Source organism: Hypoxylon fragiforme (genome assembly GCF_022984875.1).
Source record: "Hypoxylon fragiforme strain CBS 206.31 chromosome Unknown GGS25scaffold_5, whole genome shotgun sequence".
Lineage (NCBI taxonomy): Eukaryota > Fungi > Ascomycota > Sordariomycetes > Xylariales > Hypoxylaceae > Hypoxylon > Hypoxylon fragiforme.
Window position 1 is genome coordinate 1,698,868 of NW_026054760.1, and position 27,558 is coordinate 1,726,425.

The 27,558-nt window shown below is 48.5% G+C and overlaps 8 protein-coding genes across 8 annotated transcripts; 6 read left to right on the plus strand and 2 right to left on the minus strand.

The window, feature by feature from the left end:
* The first annotated feature begins 755 nt into the window (after positions 1-755).
* Positions 756-2,852, plus strand: GGS25DRAFT_280131 (uncharacterized protein). Its single transcript, XM_049257458.1, has one exon. The coding sequence runs from the start codon at positions 975-977 to the stop codon at positions 2,682-2,684; it is 1,710 nt and encodes a 569-aa protein (XP_049116654.1). The 5' UTR covers positions 756-974; the 3' UTR covers positions 2,685-2,852.
* GGS25DRAFT_280109 (uncharacterized protein) lies at positions 2,852-3,542 on the plus strand. The gene has a single exon (XM_049257457.1). It carries the CDS (start codon positions 3,020-3,022, stop codon positions 3,389-3,391), a length of 372 nt encoding a protein of 123 aa, XP_049116655.1. The 5' UTR covers positions 2,852-3,019; the 3' UTR covers positions 3,392-3,542.
* A 2,091-nt stretch (positions 3,543-5,633) lies between these two features.
* Positions 5,634-7,812, plus strand: GGS25DRAFT_490591 (uncharacterized protein). The gene has a single exon (XM_049261013.1). It carries the CDS (start codon positions 6,062-6,064, stop codon positions 7,457-7,459), a length of 1,398 nt encoding a protein of 465 aa, XP_049116656.1. The 5' UTR covers positions 5,634-6,061; the 3' UTR covers positions 7,460-7,812.
* A 1,349-nt stretch (positions 7,813-9,161) lies between these two features.
* GGS25DRAFT_521683 (uncharacterized protein) lies at positions 9,162-10,934 on the minus strand (the record flags this gene model as incomplete). Its single annotated transcript, XM_049264092.1, has 7 exons — positions 9,162-9,492; positions 9,548-9,708; positions 9,776-9,816; positions 9,869-10,006; positions 10,062-10,319; positions 10,373-10,771; positions 10,832-10,934. The coding sequence occupies 7 exons, from the start codon at positions 10,932-10,934 to the stop codon at positions 9,162-9,164; spliced, it is 1,431 nt and encodes a 476-aa protein (XP_049116657.1).
* Positions 10,935-13,451: 2,517 nt separating this feature from the next.
* On the plus strand, positions 13,452-16,378 carry GGS25DRAFT_490599 (uncharacterized protein). Its single transcript, XM_049261014.1, has one exon. The coding sequence runs from the start codon at positions 13,729-13,731 to the stop codon at positions 15,886-15,888; it is 2,160 nt and encodes a 719-aa protein (XP_049116658.1). The 5' UTR covers positions 13,452-13,728; the 3' UTR covers positions 15,889-16,378.
* Positions 16,379-20,479: 4,101 nt separating this feature from the next.
* On the plus strand, positions 20,480-23,259 carry GGS25DRAFT_280393 (uncharacterized protein). Its single transcript, XM_049257459.1, has 2 exons — positions 20,480-20,649; positions 20,822-23,259. The coding sequence occupies exons 1-2, from the start codon at positions 20,628-20,630 to the stop codon at positions 23,146-23,148; spliced, it is 2,349 nt and encodes a 782-aa protein (XP_049116659.1). The 5' UTR covers positions 20,480-20,627; the 3' UTR covers positions 23,149-23,259.
* A 1,149-nt stretch (positions 23,260-24,408) lies between these two features.
* GGS25DRAFT_490607 (60S ribosomal protein L17) lies at positions 24,409-25,877 on the minus strand. Its single transcript, XM_049261015.1, has 4 exons — positions 25,751-25,877; positions 25,340-25,553; positions 25,004-25,191; positions 24,409-24,946 (listed from the first exon to the last, which is right to left on the minus strand). The coding sequence occupies exons 1-4, from the start codon at positions 25,751-25,753 to the stop codon at positions 24,788-24,790; spliced, it is 564 nt and encodes a 187-aa protein (XP_049116660.1). The 5' UTR covers positions 25,754-25,877; the 3' UTR covers positions 24,409-24,787.
* Positions 25,878-26,331: 454 nt separating this feature from the next.
* GGS25DRAFT_521688 (Fibrillarin) lies at positions 26,332-27,520 on the plus strand (the record flags this gene model as incomplete). Its single annotated transcript, XM_049264093.1, has 4 exons — positions 26,332-26,455; positions 26,530-26,678; positions 26,741-27,401; positions 27,465-27,520. 4 exons carry the CDS (start codon positions 26,332-26,334, stop codon positions 27,518-27,520), a joined length of 990 nt encoding a protein of 329 aa, XP_049116661.1.
* Between the last annotated feature and the right edge of the window lie 38 nt (positions 27,521-27,558).

Here is a 27,558-nt window from a genome sequence, read left to right on the forward strand (position 1 = left end):
GGTTATTGGTGCAACGGTATAATATACATACACTACACACACAGAGACGTCGGGTATATCCACGTATTGTATTGTGTGTCTGTACTTCCATCCACCCAGACGTCGTAAATGCTACTTGCATGCACATTACCTACATTTGATATATACATTCGGGGTACTTAACCGTCCAAGAAGCAGATCACTCCTTAAGTACCTGTCAGTTTTCCGTCTTATCAACCCGGCAACACCCTTCACTCCATTCTTATATTATGCACATCCCCGATTTCTTCTTCATTCTCCAATAAGAAAACAGCGTTACACTTATAAGGGGGGAAGAAAACATAAGAGAGAGAGACATTTTAAACAAGAACATTAAAAAAGAAAAAGAAGAAAAAAAAACACCCCCGAAAAAAGAGAAAGACAGACAAGTCGACATTTGTTCGTTGTTCTTATTGCGGGTCACTGCGGTCTTTAAGCTGCATCTTTCTGCACCTCTCAGTTGAAGAACCAAACTTTTTCTTCAAATATTCAAATACCTACCCTAGGTATCGTTCAATCAAATACCTGATGGGAAGCTGGGAACCCATGACTTGCCCTTGACTGTCCATGATTACCCATCCTCCCAAGTTTTCTGACGCTACAAGTCTCGTCCACGAAGTCTGTTCGCGCGGATCCCCACTTGAAAATCATCCTGGGCCCCATTCATCTCCATTCATCTAGTCTCCTTACTTACCTACCTACATACAGCCTACATACGACCTACATACGCTTTCCCTTTTCCCACTCTTCTCAAAGGCTCACCTGTCCACTTTATCAGCACTGTACCGGACTAGCACAAACTGCCACGCATCTCATCACCCACCAGCTGCCCACTTGGTTGGGTACCAGGACAGCTCCGCCCTCGTACTGAGGCCTATCCCGCCTCGATTTTTCCAGCCATCCCTGATCTAGTGACTGGATTCACTTATCAGGCAGACATACCCTCTTCCCCCGGCATGGCGAAGAACTCAATTCCTTCTGTTGCATGCTGTCAAGAGGCAGACGAAGACGGCATACTTCTTCCCGGCAGTGAACCTCATTACGCCCGCTCTACTGCACCCAGCAGTGTTCCTTCTCAAGAAAAGCAAAAACCCAATACTAGTAGATCACGAAAAGACTCATCTCACAGAGACAGAGAATCCAAGTCGTCTCCTACCTCTCTATCCGACACCGACATACCTGAGCCTCGTTCTATCTCCAGGAGAGATTCCAAGATCAAGATGAAGGAAGAAAAGAAACGCTCCATGAGCACTAAACAACAACGACCTCCAAATCGTTCTCGCAACACGCTTCCGCCGCCGTCTTCTCGAATTTCCGATGAGTCGGCTTACTACGGAGTCAGGCCACAGTCAATCGTCGCACCCGCATCTTCTTCTAGGCCTCGTGCTCGCACTAGACCAGAGTCTTATTACGGACAGCGTCCACCTATGGCGACGTCTGCTTATGCCCATCAACCGCCGCCGCACCCTTCGCATCACCCTTCCCCGTCCTTTCCACCTCCACCATGGATGGCTGGCCCTCCTCCTCCTCCGATGGCGCATGCGCTTGTTCACCAACCTATGCCATACCCGGAAATGAACCACCCTGGTAGGGACTTGGCTTCCCGATTCCGACGACCACAGTCGGCAATGGGGTACAATCCACCACCACCACCACCACCGAAGCCCCTTGAATATGAGCCAACGAAAGAGAAGGCCCTCACTCGGAGGGCTTCGAGGAAGGCTAGTAAGGACCACGAGGACTCCAGAAGAATGCCACCACCTCCTGGACGACCGGCTTCTACACAACCGAACCGCCTAGTGTTCCGCCCGCCGGCACCTGCACACGTTGCTACAAGAAGGAAGTCTGTGGGGTTTGAGGAGGATGATCTAGATGACGAGCCCACCGCGTACAAGACCGTAGCGCGCCGTGAAGTGGAGTACGGCTCCGGCGCCCTTCCAACTCGACCAAGGCCTCAGAGTTTCGATGCCGAATCCGTCTTCGACGTTGGTCCTTCTTACGAAATGGAGCCAATACCACGCGGTCGACGAAACTCGTACTACAATCTAGAGGATAAGGTGCGCGATGCTTCCCGGTACCAGGAAGACGTCAGTGGCGGGACCGCCCCTCCGTTGACGGCTGAAGCTCTCCGGCGTGTGAAAAATGGAGGCAGCAGCCGTTCAACTCGCAGCACTGCTAGCCGTGACGAGAGCGATTACAAGCAGTCGGCTACAACTCGGACTACGAGATCTAGCGACGGGGATGACGATATTACTATTAAGCTTCCTGTGGGCGCTGTCATTGAAGTTGGAAACACCAAGATCCATTGTAAGGATGGTGGCAATATGAACATTGGTCGTAATAGCAACAATAACAACAATGGAGCTTCTCGCGCGGGCGGTAGCGACCAAGCTGTATCGACCTACAGTGACGAACGACAACATGGTGATGACCGGAAGAGCCGGGCTGATCGGCCGGTAGCGCGAACCCGGGCCACCTCGCAAGCCGGATCATTCTCACGGACACGCCAGCAGCCGCCGGCACCACCTATGTACGCTCCGTCCTATGTTCACTACGACGACGATGAATACGATGAACCACGGTACGCGCCTTATATGCATTACCGCGAGGACGATTACGATGATGAAGATGATGATGACGACGATGGTGCATCGCACTATTATTAATGAACGATTTCTACTCTTGATTCAATTTATTGGACGACAACAATCTCGGCTACTTGCTACCATTTATATTTGGTCATCTTAGCATATTATGTCATCTCGGATTCTTTGGTCCGTCTATATCTTAGCGTTACGAACGGCTTTGATGGTCACAGGGTTCGTTAACGCAAGAGTAAAAAAGGAAAAAGAAAGGAGAGGCAAGAAAATTATGGATACCCCAAAATGGATTATGAGAAAAGTCGACGGGATGGGAACATGCCTACTTACGTATGCTCTCTTCGTTGAAGAGTCTCTGTGGTTGGTGGGTTTTCAACAAATATGTACGAAGATACGAGTAGATGAGGATGAATGAACGGTGGACGGGGGACGGTCGGACGATTGGGTCTTCTTTTCCTTTTTTTTTTTTTTCTCTTTTCTTCCTATCACATTTTCCTTGTCAACGGTGGAAAGCATGTATTGGTGGCTGTGTGTCGGTTAAGCGCGTGTCGGCTTACGTCCTAATCTCACACGAATCGATCCTCACAGCCCAAATTGGGACCTGGAGTGGTCCATGTTCTATTTTTATCCTCTTTTTTTTTATTAACGCAGGAATTGGCCGTGCCATGCCATGTGTTGTTGTGCGATACCCTTTGTGCTTTTTGAAGCCGAACCAATTCGCATTCACATGGCGTAAGAGTTGGACTGATAGAACTAACCCGCTCGGCAAGTGAAGTTCGCACTTCTGTTGGCAGCGGGATGCCGATACCTTTTTTGCACGCAAAGGGGAGACATTTGCTGTCTTCGCTTCGGTACGGAGTTATTTTAATTGGGCGGATGGGCTGGAAGACAGTCGGGAGTTTGTTTTCTGTACCTGGATGAATGATTTGGTCTGGTCTGGTCTAGTCTAGTACTTGGAGGATTGGCGCGAGGACCGAGGACGGATCGATCCGTCCAACCCTCACAGCCAAGTTTATCATGTCTTTTCTTGGGTCGTGGTGTCACTGGTCGGAGACCGACACGCAAAAGAATCGTCATGGTAGTAGCACGGGCTCGGAGAACATTCTATTTTCCTTGGTCAAAGCAGCTCATTTATCATCCATTTATAGATACATATGTGAACTGTCCAGTATCTATCTATCTACTACGCATTTTTAGGATATCCCCCGGTTATTTTTGCTTCAATGAGGAAATCATATCGAAAATCTTGTCCCATCTGTTACTAGTGAATACGAAGGATGTAGTTGTAGTTTGGAGATAGGTAGGTTATGTATACCTTGTCATACCTACCTAGTCCTCAGGTTTCTAGGCCGAGAGCCTAGTAGGCAGACGAAGGACTCGGCTAGGTACTAGGTAGGCATCTAGGCCGAGGCGGGCTGTTGTCGATCAGCCCATCTCGAGGCTATCGAAGGTAAATTGTGCGATAGTAGTAGGACCCACCTAATCCAGGTACCTCAATGGGTTATGTATGTATGGATGCAACTTGTAACTTTTAGTTGGCATGTAGTCCACGCAAGATATTCCTCGTCGTTCTCCCACGTAGGTCATGCCACGTCTACAATTGCTGAGCTATTATGTCTTGTATGTAGTTATGTGTATGCGGCGTCGTGTAGGGAAAGTTGATTCGCTCGCTGCATAACTTCTTGCCGCAAGTACTTTTCTGCGTGTGTGTATAATTATGTGTGGATGTATGTATATGTGTGTGTTGCGCAAGCAAGTCATCATCATACATCATGCGCCGGGACATTATTCCGTGGACTACTATGTACGTATAGGGTAGGTATATACATACGTATACTAGGCAAGGCAAGGCAGGTTGCGCCTCGGACCCAAAGGTCCAGCCAGACGGGTTTTATTTGGAAGCGGGAAGGGGATTGAAGAGCAAGGGGTTAAGGGGAGGAGGTGATTGGGGGCGTAGAGGTGTTTCATGTCAATCTTATGTTTGGAGGTGGCGATGGCTTTTGTTAAGTGTAAGTGCTGATCCGGGGGTTTGGTATGGTTTGGTATGGTATGGCTTCCCCCCCTGGTTTTCGCCCTGCTATGGGGATGGGTATGTATGTAGGCACTATCCCGACTTAGTAGGTACTCGAAACGGGAACGTTAAATATTATGCCGTAAATGACACCGTATCGTCGACTTCGTGTATACCTAGTGCGTAGATGAATATACATTGCAACTACTTCCATGGGTTATAGGTCGTGGCCTTTTTGTGGGTTGAGAGAGGATGTCGTGAGTTTTACCGCTGGCTCCGAGCTAGGTATTGGGACACTGGGGGTTCATATTGGGTCGTATGTAGGTATGTATGTAGATAGGTATGCACATATGCATAGATGTAAGTGGTGTATATGTATGTATGTACGGGACTGTCGGCGGCTAGGGATGCTCGTCCTGTCGCAGACTTGTCGACTCCCTTCCTTTCTAGCTTACCTACAGTGGCCAGCCTACCTAGAGAGAGAGAAAAGAAGCTTCAAGCTGGCCTGTAGTTGTTGAACGAGGACAGCGGTGGACTATTGATTGACCATAGTGCACATCTTCAACTCATTAATTGCCTGATAGTGAGACGACAGGAGATCAGAATGGCTTATTCATCACTGGGCGCGTAGCGATACTGATTGAGTTTCGCCAATGTCGAATAGGAGTGTTCGGGACGTTTTCGATATTCGCATGAATCAGCCCCTTAAATGTGCAGTTCATCGTACGTACTTTGTAGCTTTTAATAGAACATTGGAGCTCCAATTGAACATTGAAGGTTTAAAACTAAGATGGCCAATAGCCAAGCAGCCAAGATCGTGGCCGCGAGGATACCCCACACTCACTATCTGCTTTGGGTTATATTGAGCACTCCAGGATCTGGCCAATAATCGATGATCTACGGTATCGATATGAGGAATACTGGAGCACTCCACGCTATTCCATTTTTTAAATGTTGCCTGGTCAATCGGACACTTGTTGACTTTTGACATCATTCGCCCATCTCCCCCCCAACCTCCCCAGCCACAACTTTCCATAACGACACCGTTGGCCATAGAAACCGCTAGACAACCAATTTTCATTGCACCACATTTTACACACACACATACACAATACACACCTTTACTACTTCCTTCTCTACTACTTTCCATTCAATAGTCTCGGCCTGCATTGCAACCTTCCAGCAGTGCTCGATTGAGTTAATTCCACAACACAACAACAATTTGTTTGTCTGCGTCAATTGAAGTTTCTCATCTTGTTGCACCTCACGGAAAAGTGAGACCAACCCAGATCGTCTTTCTCAATATCGACTTGGCTGGTTTTTTCCAGCAGAATACCAGCCGAGTCTTATGGTTCCACTACTTTCTCTTCCATTCCAACTGTAAATTATCTACATCACATTCAACTACATTTCACTCACCTAGCAATCAAACATGGCACCTTTGCTACCGAGCCTAGCGGCACACGCCCGCAACCTCCTCTCCTCGGCTCGCAGCGCCGCCCGCTCCACACCCACGGCCGCACTCTCGGAGCTCGGACCTCTGGCCGCTCGATCCATCCTCACGGCACGCGACGACAATACCAACAGCGACGGCACGAAAGTGGACCCTCACAAGGGCGTCGTGAACCCGCACGACATCAACAACACCTTCGTGTTCGTGGTGTTCGGCCTCATCGGAGCCGCATTCGTCTGCGCAGGCATCTGGTTTTTCTTCTGGGCTAAGAACGGTGGTTTCCACTTTAAGGAGAACGACTGGGATGACTACAAGTCGACGGTGCTGCGCCGCAAGGGCCCCAACGGTACCCTCCTGTCCGGCGCCACGGCCACCACCAAGCTCGGCGGCGGCAGCGTCTACAAGGATGTTGATGATGGCGCCACCGAGTACACCGGCGGGCTAACCCAGATGACGGGCCACACGGGCGACACGCAGAGCACGATGACGGGTATCACGGCAGGAGCATCGGACATCGCAGGACGCGAGCGGCGACGACAGAAGCGAGAGCGCAAGGAGCGCGAGCGCGAGAAGAAGAAGGACCGCAAGAACCGCGACAAGTCGGGCCGCCGTGTCGGCGAAGACGGCGTCCTAGTCGACGAGGACGCCGAGGCCGCCGCCAAAGACCAGCTCCGCGCCTACCGCCACGAGAAGGCCGCCCGCGTCGGCGGCATCAACAAGCAGGCCGAGGGCAGTTCCTGGGACGGTAGCACCGCCCCCGACAACTCGACCAGCGCCGGCAGCGACCTCCTGAGCAACCGCCAGAGCACGCCGACCAACACGCCGACGAAGAAGGACCGAGAAGCCCGAGAGGCTAAGGAGAGCAAGAAGCACCACGCCCACGCTTCCGCCTCCGCCAGCAACAGCGCCAGCAACGCCAAGGCAGGCGGCATCCGCAAAGTCTACAGCACCGCCGACCGCACCGCCACCCGCGAGAACGAGCGCCTGCGCGCCGAGGCCCGCCGCCAGATGCAGCACCAGGACAGCAAGGGGCGCTCCTCCGGCGGCGGCATCCGCCGCGACTTCAGCTTCCAGCGCGCCGCTGTTCCCCCCACCGCCATCAGCGCCGTCACCTCCTCCTCGTCCGCGGTCCGCGAGAGCACCATTCACGAGGAGGAGCAGCAGCACATGGCAGGTGGGTGGGCCGAGAGCGAGATTGGCTCCGGCACGGCGAGCGAGGTGGGCACGAAGGCGTATCATCATGTTATTCCGGGGTTGTCGCCTAGCACGTTGAGTGGGAGTGGAAGTGGAAATGGGGGCGCGAGCAGTGTGGCGGGGACGACGGATTATCAGGAGGAGAAGAGGAAGAAGAGGGCGGCGGGGAAGAGCCGTCGTTAAGGGGCCCACGTAACGAGGGATGAATAGGATAGGAGAAGAAAGGATAAAGGGGAGGCGAACGTACATATGTGTGATGTGATGATGCGAGGAGGGAAAGGGAATGGGAATGGGGAAACGAGAACTCCGTATTGACTAATGATTTTTTTTTCTTGCGCTTTTTCCTTTTGATTTTCCCATTTCCCACTCCGTTCCTTTTCTTCATGGGCTCATGGATAGGGATGGGCATGTTTTTATCATCATCAACTACCGTTGTTACTGCTGCTGCTGCTGCTGCTGCTGCTTTACAACATCTACGAATGGAATGGAACACGGATGGGGGCGACGAGTGGTGAACGCGCTATGAGGAAAGGGGAAAAATGACATATGAAAAAAACTGATCAAGGTGCTAAGGGGTAGTAGTTAGGGTGATGAGTGCCACTGAGTGCACCATGAAGCAGACAAGACGTATGGCATAGGGATAGCATGCGGCGTTTCACCTGCTTTATTTTGAGGGGAAGTGTAATAATTGTTAAGTAGGCAGAGAAGCTCGATGATTGATTGTAGCCGTCGAGTATAACGAGAGGGCAGGCAGGTAGATATAGTAAAGACAAATGAATGAACGAATGAGCTAATAACTAAGTCTTGATGCCTACTACTTGCTAGTTGATTATTTCACTATTGAACTCCTCGGGATGTCTAGGTACCCGGTAGCCTTGCTACACGCACGAGATATTTCATACCTAGGTAGGTACACAGATACTAGGTATCGACATCTCTCACTTACGGTTTACCCGTTACTTTGCTTTGGTTGACTTTGCCAAATACCGTGGTAAGACCTCCGGGCACATATGCAGTTGCCGGCCTGAAACCAGTCTAACCTAGGGAGATGGATGTAAGTAAGTAAGGCTTGCTGTCATTTATAATTCCTTTTCTCTATTTCTGTTTTGTCTTTTACTTCGCTGGATATATATGTCAATTAAATTAACCTGGATGCTGGCGACGTAAAGTAGCATGAAAACGTATGATCTGATGATCTATGAAAGCCAAGATCAAAACGTCGAACTGCTTGCTGATTGATATAATCAACAAGGACGCAGAAAGGAGAGGAAGACAAAGGAAAGGGAAGAAGTCCCGATGCTGGCTGGAGGAGCCAATGAACCAAAAAGTTGTAAACCAATTTCGTATTTTTTTTCCTGGTCCTTTCTAGGAAAGCATAAGTCGTTAAATATCATGATATCCAAAAATAAAAATAAAATTCGTATCTCATTCTGTCCGTAGATTATTCTTTGTAATGTGTGTGTGAGTGGCCGCCTTGTATTTCCAACCTCTATGCCGCGCACGCCCCCTCCGAACAGTCCTGAGGTAGATGCATGTAAATGAGCTGTTACTCCATACCTATCGGTTCTTGCGTTCCATGGTATGTGCTGTTTTCCAGGCCTCTATAACGTGAGTGTAGATATTGCCCGAGGGAGGGATGTTGTAAGTCTGCTGAAAAATAAAACGTAGGATGTTGAGGTTTATAACATATTACCCTGTCTTCTTCTGGTTGGGTTCCATCATGCTAGGGGACGTAAAACATGATTTCTGTTTTGAGTCTCTTAAACGTATATATATGTAAGATAAGGCGTCTTTAGACGCCGTCCATGGCCATTAGCTGTGGGAAAAGTGCGTCATAGGTAGGTTAGGTGGTGGGTTTCGGTAAGGACGCTCAGGATAGAACGGCCTATCTCCTCGACCTCCTAGAACGGTGCATCTTTTTGTCCCAGCATTCATTGACCGCGTAACGAACATGTTCGAAGTCTTCACCGGTAATCGAGCCGATGAAGAACACCTTAAAGTTGTGCTCGATAGTCACTAATTTAGAATAATTGACTCGAGATTCTCTGGCTAGTTTCTCGCCCTCTGCGTAGACGTGAAGACCCACGGGGGCGAATCCAAGCTCTGGTTCATTCTTGAGAGGCTTCGGCTTGTGGCCTGCTATATAAATTATGCCATGCTTGTTAGGCTTCACACCTTTCTTTAGGCACCCTTTTCGATCGTACGTCAAAATGGGACTGGATGATTGAGTAAGCTATAAAAGAAGAAGAAGGGTATAAGGCTTTCACTAACACGCAAGTACTGTGGTGGCTTTCGTCTGTAGTGACAATGATGAACCTACGGAAGCCGATATAGAAATTACCACCACCCGGAGTTCTCCTTTTGGTTAAATCGGAAATTGGGTCATCGCCACCGACTTGGCCGAGAGGCTCTGACCAAAGGATCTTGAACACCTTTTTTAAAGCTCTGGTTAGCTATCTCCCGTGCTAGGTGGATAAGTGTGGACCCGGAAATCCTTACCTCGCCTGGCTGGAATCTTGACGAGTGTTCTACTCTGTAGCCTATGTATTCATTAGTAAATACAGACAATGCAAGAGGCAGGGACGGGCCTACGGCTGTCCAATTCTTCCTCCTCTCCAGGAGTTCCTTGGATATAGTTGGGATAGGATGCTGATGAGACAACTGCTGGTAATGGAGCTGGTGAGCCTCCTCGAGGCGTTGGCACGTCTTCTCCATTTATCAACGGTGGATCTATTGGAGACTATTAGCTACCTAGCTACTGGGTAGCGCTTGAAGGGTTACTGACTTAGCTCGTATGCATTAGGATCAATAGATGTAGTCCAAGATGAAGTAGCCGTGTCAGCTAAAGATGACGAGTACGATGGCTCGCCGTTTGTGTGAGTCCCGTAATATTCGTTATGGCTTCTACGAAGGGCTTCTTGGTATTCGGCATCGTTAAGGGGAAGGTTATTTTCAGATTCATAACTTTTCACTTGCGGTTCTGTACCGTTAATGGGTAGAGCGGCAGTAGTTGGCTCAACATTCGTGTAGCCAGAAGTAGGATCTAAAACAACATTAGCCCCTTTTCATACTATTTGGCGATCAAAAATATCTCACATTGTGGGTGCGGTTCTTGGCTATAACCATGGACTACCCGTGGCAACTCGTTCTCAGTCCGAGGCGGGTTGCCACTAACCGAAGAGTTATTATACTCCTCACGCTGCTCGACTATAACGGCCTTTCCTTTCCCTTTGTTATTATGTTGCTGAGCCTGCACGTGACCCATGTAATTGGGTTCTTGAGGCATACGTGCATCAAGCGTGTAGCTATCATGATCGACAGTGGTGGTATGGTGGCTCGCATACTCAAAGGATGGAGTCGTTTCATAAGCACCCTGATCGACGCTGAGGTTTTGAACTCCCTCCGCTAAGTTATCAATGGCATGTTCGGACCGCGGGATGCTTTGGTCAGGAGCATTGGGAAGGGTTGGCCCGATCCAATTATACTGGATAGTGCCTGGTGGGTGCCTGGTCAGCACGAGGTAGACAGAAACTCACGTAGCATGAATAGACGTACCATGTCGATCTTTTCGTTCTAAATACCACTGTTGATATTGGTCGTGCCACTTGGGTTCGCTCCAAGGGCGCGACGACTTTGGCTTATGTTTCGATCTTTGCATTGTAACATTTTGCAACTTTCGTTTTCATGAGGGATGTCCACGGGCAGCAAACGAGATGCTCGCAAAGTTCAACCCGCAGGCAAGAGGTTTACGAGCAAACTAAGGGAATAAGAAAAGCTAGCACAAGCCGAGCCTTAAAATCAGCTACGAAGCTCTATCATGAGCGATCCCCTTGATCTCTAAGGATGGTTTGAGCTGACATAAAGCTAACCTTGACCAACGAGGATGCTAGGAACGTAGAATAATTCTGCTGCACTCTAGACCACTGCGGCGAAAATCTCCGGAGATGAAAGTAATCTATCTGATTTGATGATTCGAAGTCACACTGTATGCCTCGTGATATAGTCGGCGAAAATTCATTGGCCGTGATCCTTTGCGGCAAAGAGGTGCAGAGTAATCTCTCACGCAAGTCAAATAGCGTTGACAGTGTGGAAATGAGAAGACGAAGCGGCTAGGGATCGTAGATGAGCTCGAATTGGGCGTTGAAGATCTTGACAGGCAGAAACTCTCCTGTAGGCTGGAACAGGTAGCCAATGAGGGGAGGGGACGATGGTAATGGCTGCAACGTTGGTGGCTGTATGGGGGAGGGATGAGTGAGTTCTCTCAGGGATTTCTGAACAGAGGAGAAGGAACATTGAAATGTATGTAAGAACGGGACGACATCGAAGACCGGGTCGAGGGACGGAGCAGAGTGGATTAGCGGTCAATATTTAAGACGATGGGGACACGAAGAGACCCGAGACATGCCGTCGCGACGGAAGGCGACATGAACAACAATGAAATTTCAAAGGTTTAGATATAGCTTGTATAGGAGCTTGTATGGCATACTACATGACATACTACATGATAGAAAATAGGACACGGGATGTGGAAGAGGGGGTGTGGTGCATTCTTATCAACTTTTGAGAAATTTCCAATATTCACTCCCTTTTAGTGACTCGGCCCACATCTCCTCCTCTCTACTCCTCTTGTACTGTTCTCACTAGGATATTTTTGACATCTTGCTCTCAAGCTCAAGTAGAGTGTAGTGAATGAGCGCGGGTGTGAGTGTGAGAGTGAGCCTGGGTCTTTCAAGGGTCTATCTTGCTTTTCGACAAGGGAAGGAAGCTCTAACTCTCTGCAACCCGACGAAAGGGAACAGAAGATCAATCGTGGTCCATCAAGTAGCAGCCACTTGGCGTGAGTTGGGATACCTAGGGATGTCCACTAATACTACTGCAGAGTATCGTTGTAGCAGCCGCAAATGGCCTAGCCAGCGATGCAGAGGTGCAGCGGTGCAGCGACGGATCCGCTCTCCATATTCCAAGCGACACCCCCCCACTGCCGCCGACGGGTTAGGGGGGAGGGGTGCGAGAACCGGAGGAAGAGGGAGGAAGAGAAGGAAAGAATAAATTTGAGGGAGGAGACATGATGAGTCGGATAGGCGCATGTGAGATGACAAGATGAGGCTCTGTTCAAAGTACCGTCTATCTTGTGTACTTGAACATAAGGAATTCGAATTTCGAGTCTCGAGTCTTGGTCCTAGTCTTGGTCCTAGACTCCTAGTACTACATAGACAAGTGAATCCATCGGTTGTGGAACATTGCCTTTTTGAATGCCCTGGTTGTGACCTACATAGTGCTAGCAAGGTAGGTAGCTGACGGGCTCTTCTGATATGCTGGTGTGCTGATATGCTCTGATGTGCTCCTAGATGTCCTGGAGACCACATCCGAGCATCCAATCCGATACTCGACTTCTCCACTCACCGTCTTGAGAGCACATTGCCACTGTTGGATAAGTAGGGTTGTTCTATTCCCAGTATGGATATGAGCCCGTCCATAACAGGTTGCACCTTTGAGGGAGGCGAGTATCTTCTCAGACTGTCGTAGTGTATAGTATCTGTACCTACATAGGCTGTTAGGTTCCAAATTACATTGTAATACCTATATGGATGTAAGCATTGATGGATGGATGCAGGTATAGATGTTGGTATGCAGCTTGGTAAGATATGTGTTAAGGATAAAAAAGACCGGGCGGACATTGATTAAGTCCAATGTATTGTATTGTACCTACCAGCTACCTAGGTGTACTAGGCTAATTGGTAGCACTCTCCATCTTCTTTTCAAAGCTAACGGGTCTTCATGAACGGGCCGGGGATCTCGGATTCGGAGGATGTTGCCCACCAAGGCCAAGTATGGTCAAGTATTATGGATGTATGTTGTACCAGTAAGATGTATTGCCCATCTCCATACTTCTAAGTAACATGTAGTATTATGTACATGATATGCACTTGGGTACATGTATGTTTTAGCTGGGATCCTAGGATAATCGTAACAGTAAGTTCAAATGTTTCGGCAAGGGCCACGTGCTAAATTACTTCCTAATTAGAGCTAATGGCGTTCAATTACAAAGTGGGATGCAGGCTTGAAGCTTACCTACCCTAGGTAGTTCTCGTGTAACTGATTGCCCTGTCGAGTGCTAGAATCCCTTGCTTTATTTTTATTTCTCTTTTATTTCTCTTTTATTTCTACATATAATCCATGAATATAATATTCCCATACATATATACATTCATTTTTGTTGGTTGCCCTGTACATAGCCTGGATGTCTGCTGCATCAAAAGCATCCTCTTGCATCACTCCCGCGTCACCTGTTTACTTGTACCTATCCATTTTCCCTCCATAGAAAGCACGGATTAGAGAACACATAGAAACAAACAACAGCCTCATTCTTCAAATTCTATTCCTCGGATTTTACTCTCTTTTTTTTTCCATCTAACGATGCCGCAGCATAATTACCGGACGACACGCTCTGAATGGCTCCTAGCGTTGACCATCGCCATGTAAATCTGGCCAGAAGTTCCTTGGCTCCCCCCGAAACTTTTACTCCTCATCTCCCGGAACATGACCGACATCATGATGTATACCGATATTCCACCGAGTCTAGTTGTCAAGCATCTATCATGTCAACCGAGGATACCCCCTTAGATTTATCCCGGACCTTGACGGCCGGTTCCGAAGGCTGGACGGATCTTGAAGACAAGATCAGCAACTCATCTATAACATCAGATACCTCTCATGCACGCATCAGCCGCCGACCGCATTTCCCTCCTGTCCTTCCTTCCGTAAATTCTTCCTCTAGTCTTTCCAAGAGTCTACCCCAAAAGCTGGCAGCAACCATATCCGCCATCGAGGGACCCAGCTTAGCTCGTGGCCAACCAAAAACAAGCAAGTCTCAGTCGCCATCTACTCGCGCCCGTCGTATGAAATCGCTAGCGCCCCAGACACAAAAGCCACTTATTTATAATGAATTTCGCGAAAATTATCCGTCATCAGGGTTACATAATTCCTCGAACCATCCTTATGGCCTACTTAGTTGGCCAGCACGGCCAATACCTCGTGGGATCCAGGAAACTATACTGGGGCAGAGTAGCCCCACCCGCAATGGGGACCTCAAGCCTACGCCGTACGTCTTGGAGAGCCTTGAGTTGGATAGTGACATAAGTGACGACGAGGAAGTTGAGACCGGAACAGGTAGCTTCGACAGCGAAGAGGATGACGATGAGGACAGTTCTTCTGATCACATTTCACGTAGTCTTCGGCGATTGGCGCAAAATTACTCGAGGCTAAGAGATCGTAGGACTGATTTGTGGGAGATATTCGATGGTATACGTCTAAAACGAGCCCACGTCGAGGATTCGCGCCACGATAAGGATGAAGCTAGTCTCGCCTTTATGGCTGCCGTGCAAGCAATTCTTCCCGGTAATCCGACGTTGGATAAGCTCTTTAAAAATATGCAAAACGCCCAGCTCAAGTGCCAAGAAGCAGAGCAACGCTTCGATGACATGTTGGATGAACTTGAACAGGGCGAGGTTGAGCTGGAACTAGAGGAACAGAAATTTTATACCGCTGCCGCGGATATAGATAGTCAGGCATCCGACGATGGATTCGACAACGAAAGCAGTTCCCAAACTTCAGAGAATTCTGCATTACGAGGAATTACTGGTGACCGGCCGGAAGATATTCACCCTCTTTTCGAGGAGCTTCGAGAGGCATCCCGCAATTTACAGCTTGCCAAGGAACTCTTGGTGAATACTCAAATGAAGAGGAAAGCCCTGAGTGCGGGGAAATCTCAATTACTGGCTCCCGACAGTATCGAACTGTTGGAGAAGTATGGAGAGGCGGGAAGGAAACGAGCCCTCGAACTTAAACGACTAGGAGTTATGTCAGAGGATGACTTGGAAGAGCTCCAGGATTACGACGACTTAGAACAAACAGCCCTTTATGATATTGACCGATTTACGAGCGAGGCCGCACGACTAGAAATTGAGTGCCGAGAGAAGGAAGTCATGCCGAAGAATACACCTTTTCAACAGGAAGGTTTCGGGTTCAACCCGGTCAATAGAGATGAGATTTACCTAGAAGATGTCCCCTTAGACAGTCCCCTTTCAAGGGAATGTCCGAAAACATTGGCACATCCTACGTTCCCAAGACTGCTCCACAACCCTACTCACCTACTAGAGAATTTTCCCATCACAGCTCAGCAATCGCTCCGAATTGCAGTATCACTCCCTCCGGAAATGCCACTTCGCCAAAAACATATTGATGACGCAGCTCGCGAAGTAAATATCCAGTCGTTGCACGAGGAGGCCGGGAAGGGTGATAAAACAGGCTACATCAATCGCTGGTTGCTCCACAAACTTCACGTATCACCTATGGAAGCCGAGATCCTCTGGTCTACCTTCCATGTTCATTTGAAAGTTCTCAATGTTGATAAGTGGCAACAAGACGTGCTCCATGCTTGGTGGAAAGACCAGGCTGCTAGGCTGCCATCGGCTCAATTCGATGGTGCGTATGAAGATGGCAGCTTAGCTTCATCCATCAACCCCAGAACGGACCTGCCATCGAGACGTTATTCCGACTCTGGACAGCTAGATCACATCCGTCTTTGGGACGTCGAAGAAGCCTGGCCCTAAGGTATACTTGTCCTAATTTTCCTACGTTTATATACAGTCACTGCATATATGTACGTGACGCAGTCCCTCTGTTATTTGATTGGTTGACTACCGGGTACCTCGGGTCTTGGTTTGAGGAACGGCGTCGGGAAAGATTGCTTCATGGATTTTTATACCCCACCAAGCGATTGTAGATCATTTATGGAGTTTTTGGATATTGATTGGGTTTGGATTGGATTGGATTTAGACACCCTTTCCCCTTTTCGTGGGTCTTAATACAGAGGCGTAAGAGAAGTCTTGGTATTCGAGACTGAGGGCGGTTAGACATGTATATTCCTAGGTACCTACCTACCTAAACTCCAGATGTCCTCGGCTTAGACGCCTACTGGATACCTGCCTGAGGTATCTACTATGCACAGTGTGTCTACATAGTACTTATACATAGTAGTATATAGGCTGCTAACCTCAGGTATGTACATACATAGTAATTACATATGCACTCTTAAAAGTACACTCCTTATAAGGTTCCAAGGTTCCAAGGTTTTCATGAGATTTCCCCCTAGCTAGCCTAAACTTTCTATTTAGCACATCCATAACCTGAAAATCGTGTTCTGCCTCCTAAGTTTTTTAATACAGTTGGCTCGCACTGCGTTCACCCTTAGTAGAGGGTATGTACCTCATCCTCATCCTAGGTTAGGTACGTGTCTACTACATAGTACAATGCAAACCTAAGAATTTAGCTTCAATAGATGTCTTGGGCTTGTTACCTAGACCTAGCACAGCCCGCAATACATACATAGTTTGGCGGGCCGTCCCATCTGGGTAATGTACAACTTGGAAACATGCTAATATGAGGTACATATAGGTAGTTCGATACTTCAGGTTTAATATACTAACAGTACATCGATATGGATACACTGGAACGGAGATGCTGCTCGAGTTCCCGCCAATCCCATGTCGTCCCGCTCACTGGTTGCGGGGAACAAAAGGAGGAAGATGAAGCAGTAAGACTGCATATACATACTAACACACATACATACATACATACATACATGGCATCTAGCATATGCCTTTTACGATAAGCTCTTGTATTGCTTTATAAGGGGTATTTATTGTAGTGCTGGTGTTGCACAAACAGCTCCGGGGATTTTCCTTGCTGCAGCAGATGATGCATGGATGGACACTGATGGATTTTCCTGCTAAAGTCCATGTGTTTTACGATACAGTACATTACTAGCGTACATGTAGGTATGTAGGTAACCTTAGTAGGCACTATGACACTATGTAGGTGGGTACATATGTAGGTATTATAGGTATTCTGCTCATCCCCTTCAACCTCTCTCCTTCAACCTCTCCCCTGAGAGAAAAGTAGGTAGGGTAAAAACGAAAATAAGCACGTTAATCCACCTCCTTCTTTATCTAAATTACTTCCTCCTATTGCCGAGCTATATTTGTCCAGGTTAGTAACTACCTCCAGCTACATATACCGTATCTATTAGGTAACCTAGGCTAGGTGGTAAGATGCATAGTACTAAGGTTAGTTATGTATGTATATATGTAAATATAGTATCAATACACATGTAGGTATGGCATCTATAGCATCAACTGGCTCTAAAAGGCGATGCCAAGGCCCACTGCAGGACTTGACTTACCAAAGCTCCCCCCTCCTAAATCTTTCTCGGGCTAACATCCTAGACGTAGGTCATCTGGTTCTAGGACCGGAATGACTCCTCAACAGGAGGGTCGCGGCACGACGCAATACGTCCATCTCGGCCTACGGGATCCGGGGTGCTACATCCCCTAGCGGGTGGTACGACCAAGACTAATATTTAAAACATGTATAATATGTTCTTTGACTTCTGCAACTTTCTCCTCATCATCCCACGTGTTAGGTAGGTTTCTCCCCTAGCAGCAAAGCAACTCCAGTTCAGGTTCAGGTAGCCCGATAGCACCACACCCCTCTCCTGAAAGTTATGTACGACGCAAATGCGACAGAAATTTTAAATAAAAGATGACAGAGGAAAATTGAAAATTACGAATCGGGATTTTCGGCTCTTCTTTTCTTTTCTTTCTTTTCCAACATTTTAAAAGGGATCTAATATAATCGAATCATCCAGCGGTAGAAGAATATAATCGACTGGCTCAGATGTGTTGTGCTGCGAGATGAGCTACAGTCACCATGTGTAGAAAGAAAAGGATAGGCTGGTAGGTTAGAGTCGGGACAATTCTTGCTATAGCTCTGCCAGTACTCTACCTACCCTTCTACCTACCTACCTGTCAACCTGTGCCTACGCATGTAGGCGCGAAGCTAGAGGCATGGCCCATGGCCTTATCAACAGCAGTTCCTGCAAGGGACGCAGCGTGCCGGAACCGCTGGCTAGCCATCCCGACCCGCAGCGGCCGCGGGAGACGAAAACGGCTCTGCCACCACTCAGGAAGCCAAAAAGGCTATACTTATGCCCAACCAACGCAAGAGGCGTACTTGGCAAATCACGGTCACTTCCCGGCTGCCCCACTCTGTGGGAAGATTTCCCCTATGAAGACCGAAGCTCATTGAACGGCCATCTTGCCAACACCGTCAACTTGTCCAGTCTTCGGATTTTACCTGCTTCGGCTCGACCTCAACCTCACTATTTCCATTTAGAAATTTGGCAAGTATGGCCATACTAAATAGCAGCATAGGTATAGATCTCTCACGATATATACTTATACTAGGCACATCAATGTTTTACGTTAGCTAGTGATGTTTAGGGGACGACATTAGGTTAGAGCTAACGATACCTATAGCAGGCTCAGCACGAAGATCACAGGTTGATTCTATTTGAGGGAAAATCTCTCTAGTCTCGTCTCTGAATTTGCTTTTTAGAACAGAGCAATGACTACATACCTAGGTATGTAAGTCTTTGTACCGTCGGCTCTAGGTTACATATGTTGGGCCTTTCAGTCGGAGGCATTAGGATATTACAACTCCCTGGAAATGCTCAATATAACACCAATACTCTACGTTTTCTTCCTTCACTGTTAAAACATGGGGCCATGAGGAGGAAGAATCAGAGACCACCTCCCCTTAATACGGTATATGGACTATTTAGCATTATGAAAGGTGAGTTACAAGTGGTTTACCTTGAAACGAGAAAGGTTTGTTGCACAAACATTCAAGGGTTTTACTGAACCTTTTCAAGGTAAGCAGCTGGTGGTCATGGACATGCTGGCTCATACATTGATCATTCACACAGAAAACCTATATACTTAGGGTAAGTAAATAAGCATAAAGGGTCAAAACTCAACCTCAGGTATAAAAGCACCCGTGAATGTCACATGGTGGCCCTCGGTGCCCACCCTATGTCCACCCAGTGTCCACCCAGTGCCATTTGGAACAGTACATTGGAAGATACCTAGCTAGCATTAGAGATACCGCCTTGAGTTTGTAGGAACTTGGTAGAATCTTAAATATCGATATTTAAACGGGGACATAAACGGGGACCAGACTCCGGGGTGAATCTTACGACTTACATGTTCTTTACTCCATACAGCACAGACGGCGCCAAGATTGAGGCTCAACCGCACTCTTAACGTCGTTCCTAACAGACAACACCTCTTTTTAATATTGAAGATAAAAATAATACAACTTGTTATTGGCATATAGGGGGGAGTGAAAGTGAGTCTGCCTACCTACGTCGTATGTGAATAGTCTTGGTACTTACCTGCTTTCTAGGAAGAAGGCTACACAGCCTTTCTCGTCAGCCCCGTGACCTTGCCAATATATGAAGTCACCGATTGGGAGCTACCTTGGTTGGGTGGATATCAAGATTAAACTCAGTGTCTGGAACTGAGTGGAGATATCAACGTCCCTACCTACGCTTTTTTCCGTTTCTTATTCAATTCAATTTCGTTGATCCTCATTCATTGTCACTCTTCTACCTGTCGTTATATAACGGCCATACCCTCACTTCTGGTACTCTCAATTACCCTACCTGGTGTTTGTTCTTTATCACCTGTCTAGTAGGTATATTCTAAGGGAGTCGTTGAAGCCCTTACCATCTCGCCGTACTGACTTTCAACGACCAACTATCGACATCTCCCTTTCGACTACCTCGACGCCCCGCCTGATCGTAAACTACTGGGCACTATCGTCGACCGCATCGTCGTTTATCGACCTGGACCCGCCTACTCATCATTGTTCTTCCATTTACCACTGTGGCCCTGTATTGCCAACTGTCGACAGTGGCCTATAGGTTAGTTCTATTCCTCTGAGCTCTATTTAATCTGAAAGTTTTTCCAATCACCCACATTCTGATTTCTATTTAATCTCCCACCTCTCCAGCACATTTGCAAATTTTCATTTCTTCTCTCCTACCTACACACTCCTTCATACACCCACATTCCTTGCTCTTGCACATACACTTAATCCTTTTTTTGTCTGTATGAGACATCATACAACACACTCATCTTGCTTTGGCTGACCTGGCACTCTTGTTGGCCTGTTGGCTTCACTGGAAAATATTCCCACATTCCTTCCCTTCAGACCTTCACTTGTTCTACACCTTGATATCCTTCAAGCACCTATACAGAAGCTTGATCGACTATTGAACTGACCCTCGTCGCTCGCTTCTAGTAGCAATACTCTTCACTTGTATTGTTCATTATTGACCACAACGGCAAACAAGCTTGGCTTGCTCAGTGGCCTCAATCCTAATATTTACCGTTGACTCAGTCATCGATATAACGGTTGTATCGAGTCTTCCTGTCTCGCGTTCATAATGGACGCCATTACTTCTACTGGTAAGCAAAGCCTTCTTTCTTATACTAATCCATCCATATCACAGACGGCTATGGGTAGGAAATGATATAGCTTTTCTCGAGTTATATCATGTGATCCTATACCCAATCCGTTGTTGCCACACATGTACATGGTATAATTATATAACTACATGATTACTAACTTGCTCTCTAGAAGTTGTCGGCCCAGGCTGGCGCCCGCGACATGTGCCCATTGAGATCTTTGTCATGATCGCCAAGCACTTGCCTCGCAAAGATGTTGCCAAAATGCGACTTGTCAACCGCGAGTTCAACATGAAGTTGACTTGCTTCTACCTCCGACGTATCGTTCTCCGCGTTGGACCGGAGCTCAGCATGCGATTTGACCACGGCCATTACGAGAAGCAGAGCCTGAAATCCCTTGACAAACTTATCGACACCGAGACGTTCCTGGCCTTCGCGCCTGACATCTTCCGATTCGGACTTGCCCTCGAGCTGAGCGAGAGCGAGATCGCCAGCCCGATCGACGGCGATCTCGAAGATGTCGAGATCCGCCCTTGGGGCATCTTCCGCTGGCCCGCCAAGAAGGACTTTGCCATCGACTCGGCTCTCGAGAAGTTTACTCAGTCCATTGAGAAGATGCAGGGCGGTGCGTTCCGCATCATGGAGAGCCTGCACAATGTCCGAGAGCTTGCCCTGTCCTGTAACGGAGGCTTGGGCTATCTCCAAGGCCCTGACATCAACCCTCTTCAGCCTCCCGGACCAGGCCCCATCTTTGGCGGCTCCAACGTCGCGCGAGACACTCCTATCACGGACCTCGGCGTCGAGTTTGATAAGCCGTATCGAGTCGAGATGCTGGAGCGAAAGCTCGCGGCTCAGGGCGTCGATCCTTCCGAGATGTCAGACATGATCTTGAGCCTCATTCTCCGAGAGGGCGGCAACGCGAAGACTTGGGCACGCGACGAGCGCCAGCCGACCTATCTTCCCAAGAACCGCTACCCGGGCCGAGACGTTGCTCGCGAATTCCGACTGAACGACAAGATCCGTCTACAGCCCGACCAGCTGACGGAAACACAGAAGCGATACTTGCACAAGCACCTGTCCGCTCAGCAAGCCGTCATCCAGTCTTTCCAGATGACCATCATCGGTCGAAGCCATGTCTTCCAGAACTTGGCCAAGCTCAACATCGCACGGATCCCGAGCTTCTTCATCCACTTGTTGTGCCACGACCATTTTTGGGACGCGATGCCACAGCTGTCCGAGGTCGCACTGGGCGTCGTGCCAGACTGGCGAGAGCTGGAGCAGTTTGACAAGTACACCGTTGTGGCCCGGCAGGTCTATCCCACTCAGGCTATCCCCAAGGTCGTTCATTTGTTGCGCAACTACATCGGCAAGCGGCCACGGATCACGCACCTTCACTTCGAGTGGCTGTGCGGTGGCGAACTCGCACCTGGATACGCCCAACGCGGCTGTTTTGTCCTGCCAGCGCCGTTCCTGCTGGAGCATCGCCAGGTGATCAATTCGTCTCGGTCAAACATTCTCGTGCTTCCGCACATCACCCACTTGTCGCTGAAGAACTGCTGGTTCGCGCCCAACATCTTCTATCGCATCATGTATCTGATGTCCAAGGAGCACGTCCTCGAGTCACTGGAGCTTGAGACCGTCTCACTCTCTGGCCCACCCATCATGCGCCAACTTATGGATGATACGGACATATTGCCTGGTGATGAGGCGGATAACAATAATAATCCCGCGGCGCAGAATGCCGGTCCACCGGCTCACTATCCCCTTCGCCTGCCTCTGTATCTGTCTTGGAGCTCCGTCATCGACATGCTGACGCCCAACGTCACGATCAAGCAGCTCGCCTTCCTGGAGAAAATGGGCGGTATCGCGCCGCCAATGGTGATCAAGAAGGAACTAAAGCTGAAACGACTGTCCTTCAAGTCCTGCGGATATGTCACGATCCACGACAAGCGCTTCATCTCGGAACGCCGCTTCCTGCAGCTGCCGCACCGCATGAGGCCAAACCACCTACCCCCCGTGGCGCAGCTGGTCGGCGACATGTTGGCGGACGGAGGCCTGCGCATGCCCCGCCGCCAAGGGCCCGGGTCTGGGCAGCAGTTCCAGCAGCCCAACCTCGACCGCCACCTGGCGCGCATCTACAACCACATGGACCCGTGGGAGATGGCGAACATGAACGAGGTCTTCGGCTTCACCAACACCTGGCACGGTGTCTACGACGAGGCCATGATCGCCGCCGCGCGCCGCGACGGCGTCGTTTCCCCCGGCCTCGGCCGCTTCTCCGGCGTCATCGAGTACGAGCCCGACTCCGACATCTACGCCGGCGGCGGAGGAGGAGGAGCAAACGCGGAGCCCAGTGACCCCGTCGACTACAACAATCACGCTGATTTCTTCGACCGCCACTACGACGACAGCACCCATCTCAACACTATCATGTGCACGCTCGAGAGAATCGCGGGCTATGATACGCCCATGGGTGGCGGCGCCCTTGGCGAGGCTTGAGCGGTCATCGTCATTTCGGTGACTTTGGGCTGTATATGATTACGATAACCTGACGCCCAAATATGATGAAATTGGCCTGAAACACACTAGGAAGAGAGAGGGAGGGAGAAAGAGAACGGACTCGGCCTTCACGAGACGATATTATTGCAGAGAGTCGTTCTCCTTTCTGCCTACGAACTAGGCATTCTCATTGATCCCGGCAACCATCTTTACTCGTTTCCTCACAATAATCGGATCATGAGCACATCTCGGTACTGAACGTGTCTACCTAGAGATGGAAAAGAAAAACCAAAAAACCACCAAAAAAACTTGAAAAGAAAAAATTGCAAAAAAAAACCCCCCTTCCACCAACCACCTCCAACCCTCACTGCTGTTTTAAACGGTTTAATCATCGCATTGTTTTTTTTCGTTCTTCGTTGAGTTATTTCCTTGTGTGTTTGTTTCTGTTCTTGTTTTCCCCATGTCCACTTCCCCCTTCCAATACGTCTACGGAATGAGGAAAAGGGGAAACGGGGAAAAAGGGGGTTTCGTCGTTTCATCTCGTCCTCCGATCAACCAACGACTTCTATACGCGAAGGCAAGGAACGAAATGAACCACCAAAGGGCGAAATTACACTGAGGGGTAGAAAGGGGTAAATAATGAAGAGAGAAAGAAAGACGAGTAAAAATGATAACGATTCTCACGAACGGAAAAGATACCCCTCCCCAAAAGGGAAACCAACGGATACGGATAGAGGCGTTTGGAATTGATCCACCTGCGCTTTCTGCAAAGGCTGTTTATTACGACTACTGGACGAAGTTACGTTACGAAATTGACAAGGAAAGCAGTAAATATTCTCGGAATTTTGCGCAAATTCCGAGTACATATCTGCATGGGATAACGGTGTTAATGGTTACTACTGGGCGGCTAGGTTAGGGAACTCTTCGATCTTTTACGAAGTAAAAGCTCGATGGGTTGGTTCTCTTTGTCAAGATAATGGATAATAATGATGGGCCTAGGAAAAGAAGTTTTTCAGGAACATGGATGGATAATTTTGAGAAGAGGCGAATGACAAATACCTATTTGGTATTTGGTATTTGCTTTCAACTCCATGAATCCGTGTTGGGATGTACGATAGTTGGGCGTGCTGTGTGGCAGCAGTGTTCATTTCATGGATTCTTTCAGATCCATTACTTTGCCTATTATTCAGTAGGTGATACCTATTTTCTCTTATGGAGAGCAGAGGTCCCCAAGTAAATGAAATGTGCTACATTTTGAGAGTTCTTTTATAGCATGGATTTGATAAGTGACCGTAAGGCTTCATGACTATTAAACACGTAGGAGTGACAGCTCAAGTCCGACTTCATCTCGGTCTTGATATGCACCTTTATGCCTAATACGTTTCATACTAGTCGTAAAAGGAAGCAAGTCTTAAGCACACAGAGCATCACATTGGACACAAGCAAGACGATATAAACGGAAAACTGTTCTGAAACTTTTTGGTATTGGGGAATCCACGAAGATTTTATTCGCGAGTTGCATGCCGGAAACCTAGACCCATGCTTTACGACCGCCTTGACACCTAGAGTGAAAAGCAACTTGAACCCCAAATATCTCCATTAATCGTCACATCCTTGCCCCCTTCGCGTAGATATCAATCTATGAGGCAGTGATGGCCTGGCGGATACGAGTGCCGCGTTGTCGCGAGCTCAGATGTGCGGATTCACGTCCGGCAACAGCCTCTGACTTCTGGACAGTCTCCTCGCCTTCGGTTAGGATGAGCTCAATGTGGCACGGGTTCGACATGTACGGGTTGATCTATGATATTGTTAGTGAAATCAATCCTTGACAACGGGTTGAACTGTGGTGACATACACGACCGTGGGCTCGGTACGTTCGTCGTCTTTGCTTGGGTGCCTGGTTGACCTGGATGTGCTTGACGATCAAGTTGCTGGTATCGAGACCCTTGGCATCAGCGTTGGACTCGGCGTTCTTGAGTAAACCGAGTAGGAACTCGGCGGACTTTACGGGCCATCGAGCCTTGGAGACACCGAACTGCTTGCCTGTGTTATGCCAAATCATGTTAGCCCGCATTATTCTTGTAATAGCCATAGCTCGTCTGATTCCCATTTCTCTTCAACAGGTTTTCCTCGCTTCTTTGACTAATGTCCCGCCTGATATTGCACCAAGCCAACATCTGATTAAACGTACCTTGGGCGGTTCGGCCAGTGCTGCCGGCATATCGTCGCATGGGGACGGCTTCAGTCTTCTCCTTAACGTTCTCGAGGAACGTAACAGCGCGGGTCAACTTCCAGCCGTTGATGGCTTGGGCAGTCTCTCTGGTGTTCTTGAACGAAACGCGCAGGTAAGCGCCGCGGGCGCGGGCCGACTTCGCGGAGTCAATTTCGGTGGCAGCGTATCGAACCTATTGAAGAGAATGCCCATTAGTTATCTAGCCTTTTCATTGCTCTTCGTCCATTTCTGATCCCCGACATTATGATAGATAATTCGTATAGCGACAAAACGTAGATTTTCTCAGCGACAAATTGACGACGTTTCAAGAATTGCGGAATGAAACGCTATCGAGTATACAGTGTAATTCATCGGGAGTATAGAACGTACCATCTTTGCTGCTGGGTGGATGTTGTGGAATTGGAGATGGACTCGGTGTCGTTGTATGAAATGAAGAATTTCGCGAAGTTCAATCAAGTTGGGGAAAGTTCCAAATTGTGGAAAATTGAATTGTGCCCTCTCGCTTACTGCCCTGTGCGGTACGTACTTTTTGGCCTCTTAACCGTTGAAGTTTTAACATTCTAACTACATTTGGTTAGACTCACTAGTAATCTTAGCTATCGATACGAGTGATATTATGCTATCAAAATTTTATCACTAATCAGCTTATCAACGGTAAATTGTCGGTGGTTTCAAGGTTTGGTAAAGAGTAAAAGAAGCTCGGGCCAATACGGATTCTCAATTCCAATGCGACTCTAAGCTAAGAGATACCGATAGCTCCAGTAAATTTTTTTTTTCTTTTCCCAAGCCTGACGAACAAAGTCTGCTGCCAGTGCTCAACACTTGCATTGAAATTTTCAATCTTCTTCTACAATACCCTCCATCCAAACATACAACGCGACAAAATACGCGATAATTTTGTCGCAAATCCCTACATAATCTCTTAATACCACACAAACCCTAATTAAATAATGGGTTTCGCACCGAGAGGCGGCAGAGGCGGTGGCCGTGGTGGTGGTGGTCGAGGTGGCTTCGGTGACAGAGGCGGCTTTGGTGACCGAGGTGGACGAGGAGGTTCTCGTGGAGCCCCGCGAGGTAAGTCTAAATTATATAGGGATTCCTTTCAAGAAGCCATGGAGAATGAGAAAACTAACCCAATCTCATCATAGGTGGTGGACGAGGCGGCTTTGGTGGTGGTCGCGGCGGCGGTGGCTTTGGTGGCCGTGGTGGTCCTCCTAGAGGAGGTCGTGGTGCACCCCGTGGTGCACCCCGTGGTGGTGGACGTGGTGGTGCACGAGGTGGTGCGAGGGTTGTCGTCGTAAGTGATAGCTTGATACCTTGTGATTCTTTTCATGTCTTGCTAAAAAAAACATCTCGTAGGAACCCCACCGTCACGAAGGTGTTTTCGTCTCGCGGGGTAAGGAAGATCACCTGCTCACCCGAAGCGTTGCTCCTGGTATCGAGGTCTACGGCGAGAAGCGAGTTACTGTCGATGCCACATCTAAAGGCGAGGATGGCACTCCCATCACCACCAAGGTCGAGTATCGAATTTGGAACCCTTTCCGATCCAAGTTGGCCGCTGGTATCATTGGTGGTATTGACAACATCTACATGAAGCCCGGCTCCAAGGTCTTGTACCTAGGCGCTGCTTCTGGAACCTCAGTCTCTCACGTTTCCGATATCGTTGGCCCTACCGGAAACGTCTACGCTGTTGAATTCTCCCACCGATCTGGCCGTGATCTTGTCAACATGGCCCAGAACCGAACTAATGTCATTCCTATTGTCGAGGATGCCCGACATCCTATGAAGTACCGCATGCTCGTGCCCATGGTTGACTGTATCTTTGCCGATGTTGCCCAGCCTGATCAAGCACGTATCGTCGCTCTGAATGCGGGTCTGTTCTTGAAGGTTGGCGGAGGTGTTGTCATTTCTATCAAGGCCAACTGTATCGACAGTACAGCTGCTCCTGAAGCCGTCTTCGCACAGGAAGTACAGAAGCTGAGAGCTGAGCGCATCAAGCCCCAGGAACAGCTAACACTAGGTATTCAGCCTCCAAATCCCATATATTGGAAACTACTTGTTCTTAACTGACCATTTCTACTAGAACCCTATGAACGAGACCATTGTATTGTGATTGGTCAATACCAAGAAGCGAAGTAAACATAACATAGTATAGGGGCTGAGGAGCAATCTATCAT

What these genes read in the sequence shown, in the direction of transcription:
- GGS25DRAFT_280131 (XM_049257458.1), top strand. Translation starts at nt 975, where the DNA reads ATGGCGAAGAACTCAATTCCTTCTGTTGCATGCTGTCAAGAGGCAGAC.
- GGS25DRAFT_280109 (XM_049257457.1), top strand. Translation starts at nt 3,020, where the DNA reads ATGAGGATGAATGAACGGTGGACGGGGGACGGTCGGACGATTGGGTCT.
- GGS25DRAFT_490591 (XM_049261013.1), top strand. Translation starts at nt 6,062, where the DNA reads ATGGCACCTTTGCTACCGAGCCTAGCGGCACACGCCCGCAACCTCCTC.
- GGS25DRAFT_490599 (XM_049261014.1), top strand. Translation starts at nt 13,729, where the DNA reads ATGGCTCCTAGCGTTGACCATCGCCATGTAAATCTGGCCAGAAGTTCC.
- GGS25DRAFT_280393 (XM_049257459.1), top strand. Translation starts at nt 20,628, where the DNA reads ATGGACGCCATTACTTCTACTG. An exon ending in GGACGCCATTACTTCTACTG is followed by an intron (nt 20,650 to 20,821) that starts GTAAGCAAAGCC and finishes CTTGCTCTCTAG; the next exon opens with AAGTTGTCGGCCCAGGCTGG.
- GGS25DRAFT_490607 (XM_049261015.1), bottom strand. An exon ending in CACTGGCCGAACCGCCCAAG is followed by an intron (nt 25,192 to 25,339) that starts GTACGTTTAATC and finishes GGCATAACACAG; the next exon opens with GCAAGCAGTTCGGTGTCTCC. An exon ending in CGTACCGAGCCCACGGTCGT is followed by an intron (nt 24,947 to 25,003) that starts GTATGTCACCAC and finishes ACAATATCATAG; the next exon opens with ATCAACCCGTACATGTCGAA.